Source organism: Phyllostomus discolor, chromosome 3 (genome assembly GCF_004126475.2).
Source record: "Phyllostomus discolor isolate MPI-MPIP mPhyDis1 chromosome 3, mPhyDis1.pri.v3, whole genome shotgun sequence".
NCBI classification, from domain to species: Eukaryota; Metazoa; Chordata; class Mammalia; order Chiroptera; family Phyllostomidae; genus Phyllostomus; species Phyllostomus discolor.
The window spans coordinates 41,005,464-41,022,352 of NC_040905.2; the positions used below are offsets into that span (position 1 = coordinate 41,005,464).

Here is a 16,889-nt window from a genome sequence, read left to right on the forward strand (position 1 = left end):
AAGTTACCATCGCTAGACAAAAACGTGGTTATAGAACTGAACCAAGGCCTTGTAAATGCAGTAACTGAGCATAAGAGCTCTCTCGTCCACTAATGCAGGCTTCTTTGGAAGAGCAAACCCTGCAGGAGGGTGACCCTTTGGGCCTTGGGAAGTCCCAAGTCATCACCTTGCCAGCTTCCCTATCCTTTTCTCTGTCTGCATTCAGCAGTCCTGTCCCCTCTCTGTTGCAGGTACTACCTTTGCTGACACCAAACAGAAACCATTCACTGGGCCAGCTTATTGTGTTCCTGACAGACAGCTTGTCTGCCACGATGCTTTCTCCCACTCATTTTCATTGTAAATGTGCTATCTCAATTGCTGCCACAGGTGAGTAGACATTTGAGAGATGACCTGGGAGCCAAATCACCATTTATCTCACGGTTCCTGTGGGAAAGAAGCTTGGAGGGACCAGACAGCCAAATGAGAAGAGCCTTTGGCCCCCAGCCCACCTGTAAGTTAGGCTCTGTGACGTAAGAGTGAGAGCACCCGACTAGCAGCAGAAGGAGCTTCCCAGTTCTCAGGTGAGCATGGACAGTGTAACAAAAATCCTAAACCTTGGGGGAAGGAGGTCCTGGTGGAGGTCATTTTTGGGGGGGGTAGCGATTTGTACCATGACAACATTGTAGAGACCCTCAGACACCTAAGGATTAGGGAAATTAATGGAGTCAATCTGATGACAAGATTCATTTCTCAGCCTCTTTTAAATTCTTTGTTTTCCCTTTTTCATTAAAATGAGCACTGCGACTTTATCCACAACAAGTGTCTGTAACTGCCATGTTACTGGGAACTGAGACCCAAGGACAATGCCCGCATCATGTGGGAGGGAATCGGGAGCTGGGGTCCTCAGCATGGCCAAGGGGTGGGCAATGACGGTTTCCTTTTCGGCTCAGGGTGGGAGGTGCTTCAAAGGAAGTCCATGAGTGTAAGGGAGGCGGCCTCTTTGTGGGTGACTTCCCTGGCCATGCCCTGCCACGGGTGCTTCCTCGCCTTCCACCCACCTTCCATGTGAGGACATGGCTCTGTGTCTGCCACGGCTGTCTATCCCTTTGGTCTCATTCAGTTTCCTTTCCCGGGAGGCTCATCCTTTCTGGGGCTCAGAGAAGCAGAGTAAATCCCTGCCTGGCAGCAGGAACCAGTCTTGAATTCCGGTCACCAACAGACAACAGTTCCTTTACTTAGGGTGATTTTGATGAACACATTTATTTGCTGTCTCTGGAAACCTGCAGCACTAAATGTGCTGGTATTTCCACCTAAGGAAGAATTTAGCTGAAAAAATGAGCAGAATGATGAACAAGAATAAAAATACTACAAGAAAAAAAATGCCCACGGCCGTAATCCCGCAGGATAGACTGACCTCAGAAAGCTTAACTCCCCTTAAATTCGGGGGATTTGCACACACTGTCTCCTCCAAGTCCTCCAGTTTTTGCAGGTTTTCTTTGTACCATGTCAAGAAATGAACATTCGAACAGGTGCAGTCAAGGGGATTGTGACTTAAATTAATGGTGCTCTGCTGGGACAAGATGGGGAGGAGATCCGGTGGGATAATGTGAATGCTGTTGGCAGCCAGGTTGAGGTAGGTCCCCTTAAGATGGCTAAGAGCACTGATGCTATTTTCTGTCAGGTTGTTGTGGCTTAAGTCTACGTGACTCATTTTCCCAAGGCTGTGGAATGCTTGCTGGTCTATAGAGAGGAGCTCACAGAAGGATAAAATCAGAACCTCCAAGCTGCTTACAGTCTGAAGTAGATTGGTCTTTGAGATGCTGTTATCTTGAAAGTGATTTCCCTGTAAATTCAGTTGCCGGAGATCCAGCAGGCCTTCCAGAAGGTGCTGATTGCTAGTATCAAGGAGGCAGTGAGAGAGATTCAGAGTCTGCAGGAGGGAGAGGTTTTGGAAGGGGCTTTGTGGGGCACTGACACTCAAGTGGGTGAATGCCAAATCCAGGACTTCTAACTTAGGACACTCTCTGAATGCCTGACTCTGGAGACCAATGGGCATATTGTAGCTGAGGTTTAGGTACTGCAAGTGGTGCAGGCTTTTGAGTGGCAGATTACAGCAGTCAGAAGCCTCTATATCACTGTGGCTTAAATCAAGTCTCTGAAGATTTTCTAGTTTTTCCAAACATCCAGCACCGAGGCTAAGTTTATTCAGGTTGCCTTTGATATCGAGGTCGGTAAGGGAAGGGAAACTGGCAGCATTGATTTGACACAACTCCTCAAAATGATTTACATTGAGAACTAATTTCTTAAGAGAGTTCATACCCTGAATCCCGGAGGGTAACTCTCTCAAGTGAGCTGCCGTCAGATCTAATTCCTGGAGTTGCGTGAAGCACCGGAACATGGTAGACGACAAGAGAGAGAAATGGTGCTGCTGCAGGTTAATGCTCTCAACAGATATTTCACAAAGTCCCTCAAACGTGGCTGTAGTAAGGTCTTGCTTGTCGGTGTCCTCATATGTCCCCAGCCAGAGAGACTGAGTAGTCGAGTTCTGTAGACCTCTTAATATGACAGACAAGTCGAGAGTCCCTCCAAATCTCAAACTTTGGAAGACTTTTGAACGGAAAGCCCCCGGCTCAATGCCCCTAATGTCATTGCCATCCAAATTAAGGCTCAGGTTGGTGGCCTCCAGGGTGCTCACGTCTTTCCCAGTGAGGTAGTGTATAGCGTTATTCTGAAAATCCAGAACCTTCAGATTCTGTGTTGCGAAGTTTTCTGGGAACTTAATGGAGGAAATGTGGTTGCTTCCAAGATACAGACTTTCCAAGTTTTTCAGATTTTGCTCTGGGATAAACTCCAGATTAGATATTCCTGTTTGGATTAAGAAGAGATGCTTCAGTGACCTGGGTCCATCGAGTGACGTTTCTGCCATGAATATCAGGGGGTTTCCAGTCAGCACCAGCGTGTTCAACTGATGATGGCTTTGAAAAGTGTCTTCGTGTATCCAGTTAATCTGGCACCTCAAGAAGAGAATAATATTTAACACTAATTAATTAGAGAAATGAAAAAACTCTGTCACAGTGACCTAGAGTAACAAAGTCACCATTTGTGTATAGTAAAAACAGTGTACATTATTGTTCAAAGTAAAATATAAAAAATGTTCTTCAGTAAGCACAGAGGACCTGCTGAATTAATGACTAGCTTCAGTTCTAAACATACTGATTTAGATTCCCCCCCCCCCCAGATATCTTGCTCTTTTAGATTGATCTCTAAGTGGTTTGTGTTTGGAATCTAGGGGAATAATTAATGGGTTCATCACTGGAAAAAATCAAAGTATTATTTACTATTTTAAGTAACATAAAATGTTATATATAATGCATTATATATGTTACACGTGTGTTATATATAATGCATAATAAAGATCTGTTATATACAAATCTGTGTAACCCTGGTCAAATTATAACTTTTTTCAACCTCTCTTTTTTCAACTATAAAGTATAGAAATAAGGGTTACTTTGTAGAGTGGTTATAAATCCAATGATATATATGAAAATACTCCATAGAAATATGCAACACTAGAGCTTCAAAGACACACATCCTGATATGGCACCTGACAACAATACTGGATTGCACACTAGCTTTGCCATATCTGCCAATATCTGTCGGTCCCTAGAGGCCTAGAGTCTTGGTTTTAATGAGCCACATGTATCAGTGGCAGGAGACAAAGCTTGGAGATAGGATAGGAGGTCCTACCAAAAACCTGTAAACTACCAAGATGCTCAGCGGAATCTTTTCAGTGGATGACCTTGAAAAAGAAAGCTCACAGAGAAGGATCTTAAGGATTTGTCTTTTTCTTGGCCTTGGTGCTGAGTGGAACAAGAAAAACAAGAACAAGAAAAGTCTGTGAGATTCCCTAACCATAGCTTCTACTCATGAGGACTGAGGCCCGAATTTATGCTACTTCTGTGGACCCCCAGAAGAAACCTGAGTGGAAATTTTAGCTTAAAGTCATTCCAGATTATAGTAATTTCAGGTAACTGGCAGAAGTAAATAGAAACTTCCAGACTGATGTACTTAATTTTTAATAAGGAAAGCTTTCAAATTTACATAAAAACAAAGAGAATAATGCAACGAACCTTCATATATTTATCACACACATATAGCAACTCTCAAGATTTTGCCATGTATGTTTCCTTGTGTTATCTATTCCCACCTCTCTCTCCTGAACTGTTTTAAAGCAAATCCTAGGTATCCCATACATACTTGAGTAGGTATATGAAAAATATCAAGGCTTATTTTTTATAGCCATAATGCCGTTGTCACATAAAACAATATTAATAATTCACTGGTATTATCTTATTCCATGAAAGCATTTTAAACAAAGATTTACACACATTTCCAAAAGAAAAATGAGCTCAAAATAAAAACTAACTTATAAGGGAAACACATTAGCTAAAGTCAGGGGGGGATATAGTTCTACAGAATTAGGTTTCAAAAAAAGCAGATACCAGAATTATCAGATGGATCCAATAATATACATGATATATAAATATAGTCTATACTTGATGTATATTATCAGAGTATAGATAAATGTATCCATATAAAAAAAATTATCTTCTGGAAGGCAGGCCCCTTGTAAGGATGAATGTTCTAGGAACTCATCTGTGTCAGTGTGTCAGCTGGCATTGTTGTGAGAGGCTGCATTTGGCTTCAGTGAATTTTTCTGAAGACTCTTTCAACACGTTTTCCCATTTCATGATGGGTGATTTACAAGCACACCTGCCTGCACTATGCTGTGTGTTGAGCAGTTTTTGAACAAAAAGTCATGACCTCCATGCCCCTCCATCCTCATTCACCTGATCTCCCACTGAGTCACTTTTTTTGGTTTTCCTGGATGAAAAAAGTTCCCAGAGGGAAACATTTTGTCTATGTGGAAGAGGTGAAACAAAAACAGCAGAAGCACTAAAAAGCATCAAAATCAATGAGTTCAAAAAATGTTTTGAGTAGTGCAAAAAAGTCTCATTAGGTGTATTGCATCAAATGGAGAGTGCTTTGAAGGTGATTGAAGTTTAAACATGTAAGAATAAATACACAATTTTTCATAAATAAATTCTATTTTGGGGGTTCCCCCTTGTATGTAATGTGAAAAATCAATGAAACTTATCGAAATAGAAAAAGATAGTAGTTGAAATTAGAAAGCCAATGTATAATCTATACAGGAAATTAGACACAGCTGAAGAGGATATTAATGGACTAGAAGTAAATATGAGAAAATTACTTAGAATACAGTCCCCAAAAACCATAGACATAGAAAGCAAAAAAAAAAAAGATATTAAGGTACATGAAGGCTAGATTGGAAGACACAATGTAAGTCTAATTGAAGACCAAGGGGAGATGAAAGAGTGAATGGAGGCAAGCCAAGGTCTGAACCGATAGTGGCTAGGATAGACAACCACATCACATGCAAGGAGGCCAACAATCTGCACAGTGCATGATTGTGCTATTACAGAATGCCAGAGACAAAGGGAAGCTACTGAAAACATCCAGAGAGGAAAAGACAGATCACCTGCCTGTGAACAAGATCTGTGATTGCCCAGCAGCAACAATGGAAGACTGCAATGATAGCATCAAAGGCTGAGAAAAAAACACTGTCAACCTAGAATTATATGTCAGAAAATACTGTCTTTCAAGAATCTGAGTGAAATAATGACATTTTCATAAAAAACAAAAACCAAGAGAGTTTACCGCTCACAGACTCTCACTAAAGGAATTTCTAAGGGTGTACTTCAGAAAAAAGAAAAATTCTTCCAGAGAGGAAGATCTGAAAAGCAAGATGGAAGAATGAGCAAAGAAAATAGAAAGCACGTTGGCAAAGCTAAAGACAGGAGGACTGTTTAGAGTGAGAGAAGTAGTCTCTGATTTGTGGCCAGATAAAAGGCAAGGGGTGGGAAGAGCAGAGGACAGGGCTCTTAGAAAGCATGAGGTCATATTGTTATCACTTTTTGAAAATAAGAGAAAACTTAGACTTCTCTAGCTAGGAAAGCTGTCCTGGCCCAAGTACTTCTTAAAAAATGTGATCAAGCTCATTTAATCTAAAAATGAGAAAGGGAAAAGGAGAGGGAAAGTCAATTTCCTTGGGGTGTAATAGGTAGGTAGCACAATAATGTTTTTCTCTTTCAGTTCTTTCAAGGGTTTCTGACCACGTGCACACGGGGTCTTGGCTGGGGAGGTGGCCTGATGTCATTGGGGGGAGTCTGGACGGGGAGTCAGGAGAGCAGAGGCCCAGTTTCCTTACCCTGTGACCTTAAGCCAGCTCACAAAATCTTCTTGAGCCTCCACTTTCTCATCTATCATAAGCTGGATGATCATATTTACCATGCCTCCCTCACAGTGGTGGTTTATACGGGTGATATAGTATTGTCGTCGTGGACTCCCACTCTGCACAAGCTTAAGTTGAACACCAAAGGAAGAGCTGTGCAGAGAGTGCAGGCCCCATCCACATGCAGGGCCTTCTCTCTCTCTCTCTCTCTCTCTCTCTGACACACACACACACACACACACACACACACACACACACACTGTGTTTCCCTCTTGTTTGCTTCCTTTACCTCCTTGCGATACTTCTGCCCATTGCCTCATAAACACTGGTTCAACAGTTGAAATCCTGATTTGACCTCTAAAACCAAAGCATGGAACTCTTTTCCCAATTTGTAGGGAAAAAAATGAGCAGATTGTTTGTTTCTCCTATAAAGTTTTAAACATTTATTGCCTAGTAATATATAGTACAATATGCATCTGATTTAGTACAAAATTTATTTTCAGTTCTGTTATCAGTGTTGCTTAGAACTTCTTAAATAGCACAATTGACCTACTGTAGTTGAACAATTCACTGTCTTCTCCATTGACTGCTTTTTAAAAAATAAAATAGCCTTATTCCACCTGCATAAGCCTATTTCATGGGAGAGAGTAAATACACAGGATGAGCACGTCCCTGTGGCCCACGAAAGGCCTGGGAAACAACTGGAATGCAAGTTGTGTTATTGCTTAAGTGAAACATCAACTGAGTACAGGGAACTCAGATACGTACCTGGTTAAATCCAAAAAGATAAGATCTATGAGTCTGCTGAAAGTTGTATTTTGAACTGTAGGCAAGAAATTAAAGCCAAATTCCAAAAATCCTGTTGTGTTTGGTAGAGTGTCAGGAATTTCTCTGAGACCTAAATTTTCACAGTTGTATGTTTTGTTGGCTTCTTTCTGATGAGAGAAACAATGTAAATTAATAACAGACTTTGTCATTTGACCAACAAATCTATATATATATGTTATATTTTGAGCAGCAATCCCACTTCTAGGAGTCTTTACTAAATATATACTTGCAAAAACACGACATGACTTGTGCATAAGATTATTCATTTTAGCATTTTTTGTATTAGAAGATTGACCATAACAAGATTACCCATCACCATAGGATTAATTGAACAAAATATGGCATGTTAACAAAAGGGAACCTTTAGTAGCTGAAAATGAAGTGAGTAAGATCTCCACACGCTGATATGGGGTGATATTCAGGTATATTGTGTGGTGGAAAAAGCAATGTGTTGAATGTACATAGTGTATATAGTACATGGGATATATATGTAGTATATTGTATACTACTTTTTCAGTGAGAAAGGTATGTGTGTATTTTCTTACATTTAAAAAAAAAAAAAAAAAAAAAAACCAAAACCATGGGGGAAAAACTCATAACTTGTTTTCTTGAAAGGGAGAAAAGGAAGCAGGTAGAGGAGCAAGAATTGAAATAAGACTTCTCTGAATATACTTTGAGAGGTTTGACTTGGGATGTATGGAAATGTTTTATTTCATCTTGAAAACTAATCAACACTAGATCAGCAACAACAGATTAGATGATCAGACATTCAGACTTTCTGAGGTGATACAATTTTAACTACACACATTCTTGGCCCCTGCCCCCAATTAAAGCTTGAATTCAATCATGACTTCAGGCTTAATTTCCAATCTGTTAAGGGTGTGGGCAATTTAAGTTCAACAGCAGCACAAGGTAGCGATCAGCCAAATGCAGAAGGTGGGACATTCACAGAACAACTGACCTTGCTTTATAAGAGTGTGAATGCTGTGCGTGAAAGTGGAGAGAGGAGGGTGTGGGAGGAGAGAGAAGACGGCTCTTGAAAAAAGAGACATAAAAGTCACTTAAGAAAATAACCAACAGATAAATGGAGTAGCCCTTATTTAAATTTTAGTTCAAATAATGCATTTAGGAAGACACTTTAATAGACTGTCAAGAAACTTTGAATGCAGACAGAATATCAAAGAATACTAAAGAATTACATATGTTGTTAGTGATAAGAGAAATGTTCTTATTTTTTTCAGATGCATTTTGAAGTATTTTGGAGTAAAATGACACGATCTCTGAGGTTTGCTTTAAAATACTCTGGCAGAAACGGGGGGAAGAGTCGATAGATGAGATTAGTAGGTAAAACGTTGATGGTTGTTGAATGTTGAGTGATGAGTACATACAGATTCGTTGTAACTAATTACATTTGTACATGGTTAGAAATTTCCTTAGTATATTTCAATGAGCTAGCAGTGGGGCACAGACCTTAGGTCATGGGGCCTTGCAATTTTGAAGTGTGAATCTATTTCAGGTCCCCACAAGCCACTGTTGTTGTGAGCACAGCCCTGCACGTAAGTTCAGGAGACAGCCTGACCCCGTGTCCCAGGAGAGTGGAGTTTGTAGAAGTCTGCCAGTAACTGCTAGTCAGATTCCCTAACTCAAGTTATAAACCTGGGACTAACTGGTAACATGGGAGGGGGTTGGGAGAAGTCTATAGAATTAGGGGGTCATAATTTACCTGGATAATGTCTAGGACAAAACACAGTGGGCAGGTATGTAGGTCTGATGGCATCTCTTTTGAAATACTCTCCAAGGAAAATGCACTTGGGGGCCATCTCTCAGACTGTCTCAGGTTCCACTCGAGTTCATCCAACCTTCCGGACCCTGCCATTCCCCACACCGTGTGGGGGTCTCACCAAGGCCCCTCTGAGGCTGCCTCGGTCTGGGAAAGACCTGCCTCATCAAACTTGAGATCGGCAGCTTTCCTCATCCTGAGCTGCAAACAAGCCTGTATAGCTGGAAACTTCTTGGTGGCACGCTTTTTTGTAGTTACAATGCGTGTACAAGAAATCGCCGTTTTCTATATTGTGACCATATTATGAATGTCCCTGATGAATGTGCCACACTTACATTTCTTTGTAATTCATATTTTGTTGTATAGACCCAAAGTCCTCCAGGCATTGCCACAAATTCACCTAATGTCCTTGGTGGGGAAAAGAAACAAACACATCTTGCTAAACCCCTCTTTGGTGCCCACAAACATGGGTGAACCAGGGAGAGGTAGTATGTGCAGGTGCTGCCCCAGGAGCTGTTAAGGTTCAGATTAGCTTTGAGGGGACATTGTTCTTTCCTGGTCTCCATTGGCATCACTGATGTCACATACACTTGGAGAAAGGGGCCTTGCCTCCATTCGTCTTGCTCTATTCTGTCCCCACAGCAAAAAACCTATGCTCTGGCAGTTCCCTCCTCCAGAATATGTAAGTGCCTGTGATGCCTAAATTATTCCTCTTTTGTGCTTTACTAAACACTTTACCTCACTAATGTGATTCAGAAAGTTGAGGATGGAGCCGGAGCTCTACTGAGCCAGTGGCCTGAGGGAGCTCCTAGCAAAAGGAAAGGCAGGGAAATGAAGTAGCTCCATTTGAACCCACTGAGAAACCGCCAGCCAGGGGACTTCACACTACTGAGGAGTAGTGAGGAGCCTCCGTGAGCCCGTGTCGTGACATCCACCTCCAGTTAGGGAGAAACCACAGTGAGCTCTCTGCCTTGGATTTCTGGGAGAAGGAGGCAAATGACAGGAATTGCAGCCGATAGGAGAATTTGCAGAGCAAACGCATATCAGAGAATGTGCTGGTGTCTCTCTTTTGCTTTCACATTCACACTCCAGCACAATCAAAATTACCATTTCTGATATTACTGATGGTGATGCCCAAACCCCTCAAGCTCTGGAATCATTTAAGCAGAGTTAAATGTATTTCTTAGGGCACCAAGTATATACACACACGCACACACGCACACACACCCATTCTGTTTGTTTTTGAGAGTCAGTGCAGATGCCATGACCCTTCACCCCTAACTCTTTTCAGGAAAAGGATATTCTTATACAACCACAGTGCCAATTACCACAAATCAGAATACTTAACATTAATATGATATTATTTAAAAAGTGTTTTATCTTTACCTGAGGATATGTTTATTCATTTTAGAGGAAGGGGAAGAGAGAGTGAGAAACATTGATTGGGTTGCCTCCTACTGGGGATTGAACCTGCAACCTATGTATGTGCCCTGACCAAGAATCAAAACTGCAACCTTTTTGTGTATGGGACAACATGCCAACAAACTGAGTCACTTGGCCAAGGCAATGTAATATTATTATCCAACATACAATCTATATTCAAATTTTGCCAGTAGTCCCATATTGCTTATTGTAGTAATTTTTGTTTTTCCAATCTAGGGTCACATATCGCATTTCTTTTCCTTGTCTCTTTAGTCTCCTTTAATCTGAGACAATTTCTCAGCCTTTCATTATCTCTCATGGCATTGCTTTTTTTTTTTTAATGAATACAGGATCATAGTTTATGGGATGGCCCTCATTTGGGTTTTTTCACTCTGCCCTCAGGATTTGATCAGGTTATATATTTTTGGCAGAAATACTGCAGGAATGAGGTTATGTCTTTCTCGCTGTCAGGATTCATATCAAAACGTTTTGTGAACAAATTCTGATAGCGTAGCACAGCATGTCAGGGCAGCAGAATGAGAATGCAAGAGAAGAAAAGGACGGAACTCGGGAAAGGAGTGTGGTGTGGCTATTGCCGTTGCCCAGGGCTGGGCTGGGGGCCAGGGCCGCGTGTTCAATTGCTTTTCCAGGCAGACACCCACCACCGCTTTTGCAGCCCCTGTGGTTTCTCTGAGCTCCACATGACCACTTCCTATAAACCCAGCCTTCATTTTCCAGACCAGTGATTTTCAACCGGTGTGCTGCAAGAATTTTTAAAATAGTCAGTGCCTGACTATTTAGTCAAGGGCCCTGGCCTCTTTTTCTTAACGGTGTCAAATAAAAAAAATGACACCAGCCAACACTGGTGTGAACGTATCAAAATTATACCTATTTTTTTGTCATATAGGCAAAAAATACATCTTTTGGTGTGCCACAGAATTTTAGTAATTCGTTTTTGTGTGCCCTGAGATGTAAAAGGTTGAAAATCGCTGCTCTAGACTTCCACATGGGGTCAGTTTCCAAAGTCACTTTCTCACTCTTCCGCTTTGGCTGGTTCCAAGGGAGACAGCACCCTTCTGGCTATGAACTCATGCGGTTAGCAGGGCTGTGCGAGGCTACTCCAAGTCATGGGGCGTCTACCCAGGACCACTGTCCGCTGGGGCCTGCACCAACCACTTCGTCATGTCGGAGCTTCATGTCAGAGCTTCATGTCAGAGCTGTGCCTTTTACCCAGAGCAGCACTCCCGAGCGCTGTGTCTGTGTTTGCAGTCCCTTCTCCCTGCAGGTATTCATTTGCATTTTTTCAATCAGGATCTTATTTTTGCTCCTTTCTGCTGTATCTCTAACTCCCTGCTGTCCCGCTGTATTTTCTCCTCTTGCAAGTGTTGAAATCATTTTCTAATTTAGAATCCTTTGAGTTTCACTCTGGTGCTGATTCCCACCTTTTCGGATGTCTCATCTACACTTGGCACACACAGCAGCCAGCTCCGCCATGGCCAAGAAGTCTGGGAGGCTGAACCCCAACCCTCCTGTTAATCACTCCTTTATCCAGAGATAGCAATTTGACAGAGCCTAATCCCAGAGTAACAATTACTCTCTGCAAGTAAAACAAAGCATTCCCAAGAGGGCACAGTTGTAAAACTTGGTTGTCAATCTGATTCCTCTGGGCAAAGGGCATTCCAATTATGTGCGGTTCTTTTTCTGTTTGTCTGCTTTCAGACTGCTTGGGTTCAAAACCCAGCTCTCAACCACTAAGCTGTGTTCTCTGAGCCTCCTTTCTCCCAACTGTAAATGGAGGACAGTAACCCTTTATTGCAGGCCAACTCAGGATTAATTGGATAATGTATGTCAAGCACTCCCAAGGGAAGTTAGTATTTCACCGGATCATCACAGCATCATGGCATTGTCTGGAGCTATTAGAAAGCATTTGTATCCATGAACTTGGAGTTCTCCCAAAAAGAAGCTTTACTAAGCACACTTCCCCTCCCCCCATACTTAGGACTGAAGGAATGTCTCCAACCATGGTTTTGAGTGTACAGAATAGCTGAGACAAGCCTATTTGAAATGAGGAGGCGTACCTAATCCTCCCAAGTGATTATTCAAGAGCACATCTAAAATGCCACCAAAATCCAAATCACAGAACACTGGGTTCCAGCTATGCCTCACATATTTGTCAGCCTCTAAAGCCTTGGCCGTGGGTCTCATTTGGTTAGTCATGGTGTGTGCATGCGCACACACACAGAGAACAGGTAGCATCTGACAATGGAAGATTCTATGTGGAGGGCTGATGGGTGTTCGTTGTATTATTTTCAGAACTTGTCTAAGTTTGAAATATCTTCAAACAAAACTTTTATTAAAAAATTCACCATGACTCCTACCTTATTTCATATGCAAAAAGCAATTCCAGATGGACTATAGCTCTAAATGTGAAACCTAGGAATAGATACAAGTACAAAACATAAATTTTAGAAGAAAACAAATGATAATGCCTTTATGGCCTTGGGTAGGCAGAATTTTTTAAATGGGACAGAAACGCACTGAAAGTAAAGCAACAATGATAAATCCAGCTACTTTAAAATTGAAGACTTCTGTTCATCAAAAGGTATCAGTAGGGGAGTGGAAAGGCAAGCCCCAGAGTGAGAGAAGGTATTTGCTATTTGATTAAGGACTTGTGTGCACAGTACATAAAAAAACTCTTACAACTCAATATTAAAAAAAAAAAAAGACAGACACCTAAAAGAATACGGGCAAAAGACTTGAAGAGGTACTTTGCCCACACACACAAGGATATGCAAATGGCCAACAGAAGCATGACAATGAACTGAGTTTAATTATTCATTAGGAAAATAAAAATTAAATCCCAGGGAAATACCACTATCCATCCACCAGGATGGGTTTTTAAAACAAACAATAGCAAATTTTAGTGAGGCTGTGGAGCAAACAGAATTGATATACGTTGCTGATGAATATAAATGGGTGTCAACAATTTGGAAACTGTTCGGCAGTATCTGCTAAACTTAGACATGTGTATGCTTTATGACCATGTACACCCACACCCTGGTGTATACCTAATAATGATTTGTGCAGTTGCTCACTAAAGACATAGATAAGAACTCCAAAGCAGCAGCATTCATGACAGCCCAAAAACTGAAAACAGGGCAAACGTCCATTAACTGTAGAACGGGTAAATAAATGGTGGCTCACGATACCACAGAAAACTCTTCAGTGATGAAAATGAACAAAGGATTGGTTCACAGACCATCATCAATAAATCTCATATATTTATGCTGAACAAAAAAGCCAGACATAAAAAAGTACACGCTCGCTGGTCCTGTGTATATAAAATTCAAAAAGAGGCTCAATCAATCAGTGGCGATGAAAACTGGAGTGCTGGATGTCCTTGGGGCCGGAGCCTGGGAGGAGGAGGGGAGGGGCTTCTGAGGCGCTGAGACAGCTGTTTCTTGATCTGTGTGCTGGCCACATAGATGTGTTAACTAAGTAAAAACCCACTGAACTGTACACTTAGGATTGGTGAACTTTTTTGCATTTATGTTTTACTTCAATAATAAGTTCACTAAACTAAGAACAAAACGAAACCTTGTTTTCAAGATAGATGCTAATGAGCTAGTGGTGGTTACGTGAACATAAATACAGTATGTGGTTAGTTATGCTTAAGCTGGAGGGGAAGAGCTAAAGAGGAAAGGAAAGTAAGGCAGAGGGGTAGGCTAACTGTGGTCATTTGCACTTGAAAAGGATCAAACACTTAAGTCAAACTTCTTCCTCTACCACTCACTCCCCCTTTTATCCTACTTGCCTGCAGCCTAGAAGTTCTTTACCTTCAAGAACAATTCTCATCTATTTTTGTATTTCCCCATTGCTCAAGTAAATAAGGACTCAATACACAGCCTTAGAATCCTGCTGCTGAGAACACGTGTATGACAGAAGAGGTCCAGGGAAATGGAGATCCAGTGTTCATGGACTAGGTCCTGGAGCATTTAAAATCCAACTTCTTCCAGAGGGAAGGCTGCTGGGAGGTTGTTGTTTTAGAGGGTTTCAATACAAACTTGGCCAAAAAGAAAAGGTGTCGCTGCAGCATAGGGTCAGGCTGGAGATCCCAGGACCCTCAGCACCACTCTTGCCACCTGAATGTCTCAGGGGGCAGCAAAAGCAGGGGTCATCTGCAGAAAGGAATTGGCAGCTCTAGGACCTGGTGTCCTCAGTAGGCAGCTAGACTGGCCCAGTGTTTCCACGGGCTTTCCAAACCTCCCGAGACTCTTGTACACTTCAGAAGGGCTGATGGGGCTTTGCAGGAATATGGGGGTTTAAGAGTTGAATGGGTAGGCTTAGGAGTGTGGCATTTTAAAAAAATCAGCTTCCCAATGAGCCAGAATGTAATGGTCATACTGTCCTACCTGAGGGTGTTATCAGAGGTGGATGGCATACCTATCCAATCAGTAAGAAGGTTATGTGCCCACTCCTGTCCTCTTATCATGCCGGCTACATGCCTGTGTGAGATTGACCTTCCAACTTGAATGAGGAGGCAGCCTTCTGGGGCTGGCTGATAACCTCTTACTCACTCCCTTCTGTTATAGAATAAATTGTGCCCTTCCCTATCCGTATGTTTAATTCCTAACCAAGTACATGAGGATGTGCCTTTATTTGGAAATGGTCTTTAAATAGATAATTAAATTAAGATGAGATCATTAGGGTGGACCCCATTTCAATATGACTGGTATTTTCATAAGAGTAAGTTTGGAGACAGACAGGAAGTCTCCTTCCTTCTGTCTGGATGGATGTACAGAAGGAAGACCATGTGAAGACACAGAGAGAAGATGGCCACCAACAAGCCAAGGAGACAGATCTTGGAAGAAACCAGCCCTGCCAACACCTTGATCTTGGGTTTCTAGCTTCCATAACTATGAGAAAATAGGTTCCTTTGCTTAAGCCACCCAGTCTGTGGCACTTTGCTGTGGCAGCTCGAACAAAACTATCCGTCTTCCCAGCCTTCCCTTCCCCAGGGGCTGTGCCTCTGCTTAGTCTTAGTGTGTCCTGATTCCGTCCTAATACCTGACTAACAAGGTTCCGTTCCTCTCTACTCCCAGGCCTGTTCCAGTGCTGGCTGGAGTTCTTGTTCTCCCTGACCCCTTAGCATTCTCTCTTAGCTTTCTCCTGCCCGTGGCTCCCAACCACTGCTTTTGTGCATCGTGCTTCTCCTGCCTCCACTTCTGCTGTTAGCCCCAGCCCAGAAAAGCAGCCCACCCGGACACCAAGACTGATGGTCCTTCCCCTGCTCTTGCCCAACAGGCCGCGTGCTGCTGTACACTTGCTGCCATCACAGACAGTGGGAGGAAGGTTTTGAAGTATTTTAGAAGATGGAAAAGACTGATGGAGTCCCTTCTTTATCTCTCTCATCACCTCTTTTAAGAATTTCCCACAGGTTGATAAATGTTATGGTTCCAAACAGAAGGTGCAATTTGGCTCTCATCTCCAATACCACCCCTGTGGGTTAGGAAAACAGATGGAGGGCTGTCCAACTGGAGGGCAATGCCAGGCTCCTTCAGAGTGATCACTACATGCTGTAAACCCTGGCACAGGTTGTCCTGACCAATCCCCACCCCGAGAGCCAGGAAACCAAAGGGCTGGTGGGGGCAGGGCCATGTGCTACCGCGTCGGACAAACAGCACCTCCGAGCTGGTGGCAGGTACACAGGTCTGCTCTTTGTACTGCGACCCTGTTGATATTTTATGTCCCAATTAGGATTATTTTGGGTTCATTGTTTACAGAGGAGGAAAACTCTCACCTCTTCCTGCTAAGGCTCTGTGGGATTGTCCCCTGGCTGAGCTCTTGGCTCCTTCCGTACAAGAAAGAAAAACTTCTACGTACCTCATTGCCCTTTCAAAGGCATAAAGTGGGTATCGGGGTGCCAAGACTCAGCTGGGGCGGCAGGCTGAATCTCAAAATTGCCAGGCAGTTTAATCTGGATAAAGACTTGGACTCACCTCCATGCACATCTGATCCAAGGAGATGATGGCTTTACAGCTGGCAGAAAACAGCACCACCAGCAGGAAGTGGCTGACAGGGGGCGCCATCACGGACCAGGGCCACCCCAGCCTGGTGGGCTTACGGAGGAGGGCCTCGGTGACTCAGCAGCCAGAGAGGTGTTCAGAAGGGTGATCTCGGAGCAAGAAGTGCTCTGACTACTTGTGTCTCGTGGCTCTGTGCTGCAGAAAATGGGAAGTCTCTTTACATACCACCCCCCTTGCCAAAAATAGCTGAGGACCCAGCCCCAGGATGGCCCAGTGTGTTTCCTGGCACACATGCATTCGTTGTGCAGCCTTCCTGAGCTGCTCATGCTGACTTTCGGCCACCTTCAAGGGTTGGGCCTACTCTGATAGCTCCTGGCCCCTTTCCTCGAGAGAGGCTGTGGAAGCAGGAAGCTGTCCTCATGAGGGAGGCTGTTGTTGGTTGTCCTGGATGGGTGAGTGGGAGAGGTGCCGGCACACTGGAAGGAAGGGCAGAGCACTCTTTGGGTGCGGACGGAAGTACTGAGCCCTGTGGTGGTGCTGC

General features: G+C 43.0%; 1 protein-coding gene across 2 annotated transcripts; it reads right to left on the reverse strand.

Moving 5' to 3' along the window:
* Positions 1 to 634: 634 nt before the first annotated feature.
* CD180 (CD180 molecule) lies at positions 635 to 16,592 on the reverse strand. Of its 2 annotated transcripts, XM_028521934.2 has the most exons (3): positions 16,322 to 16,592; positions 7,061 to 7,227; positions 635 to 2,993 (listed from the first exon to the last, which is right to left on the reverse strand). In XM_028521934.2, exons 1-3 carry the CDS (start codon positions 16,409 to 16,411, stop codon positions 1,268 to 1,270), a joined length of 1,983 nt encoding a protein of 660 aa, XP_028377735.1. In that variant the 5' UTR covers positions 16,412 to 16,592; the 3' UTR covers positions 635 to 1,267. The 2 variants fall into 2 exon arrangements, with proteins under 2 accessions (XP_028377735.1, XP_035875749.1); XM_036019856.1 differs by lacking the exon at positions 16,322 to 16,592 and having other exon boundaries at positions 7,061 to 7,655.
* Positions 16,593 to 16,889: the final 297 nt, after the last annotated feature.

What these genes read in the sequence shown, in the direction of transcription:
- CD180 (XM_036019856.1), bottom strand. Translation starts at nt 7,386, where the DNA reads ATGAATAATCTTATGCACAAGTCATGTCGTGTTTTTGCAAGTATATAT. An exon ending in ATCTTTTTGGATTTAACCAG is followed by an intron (nt 2,994 to 7,060) that starts GTACGTATCTGA and finishes TCTCTTCTTGAG; the next exon opens with GTGCCAGATTAACTGGATAC.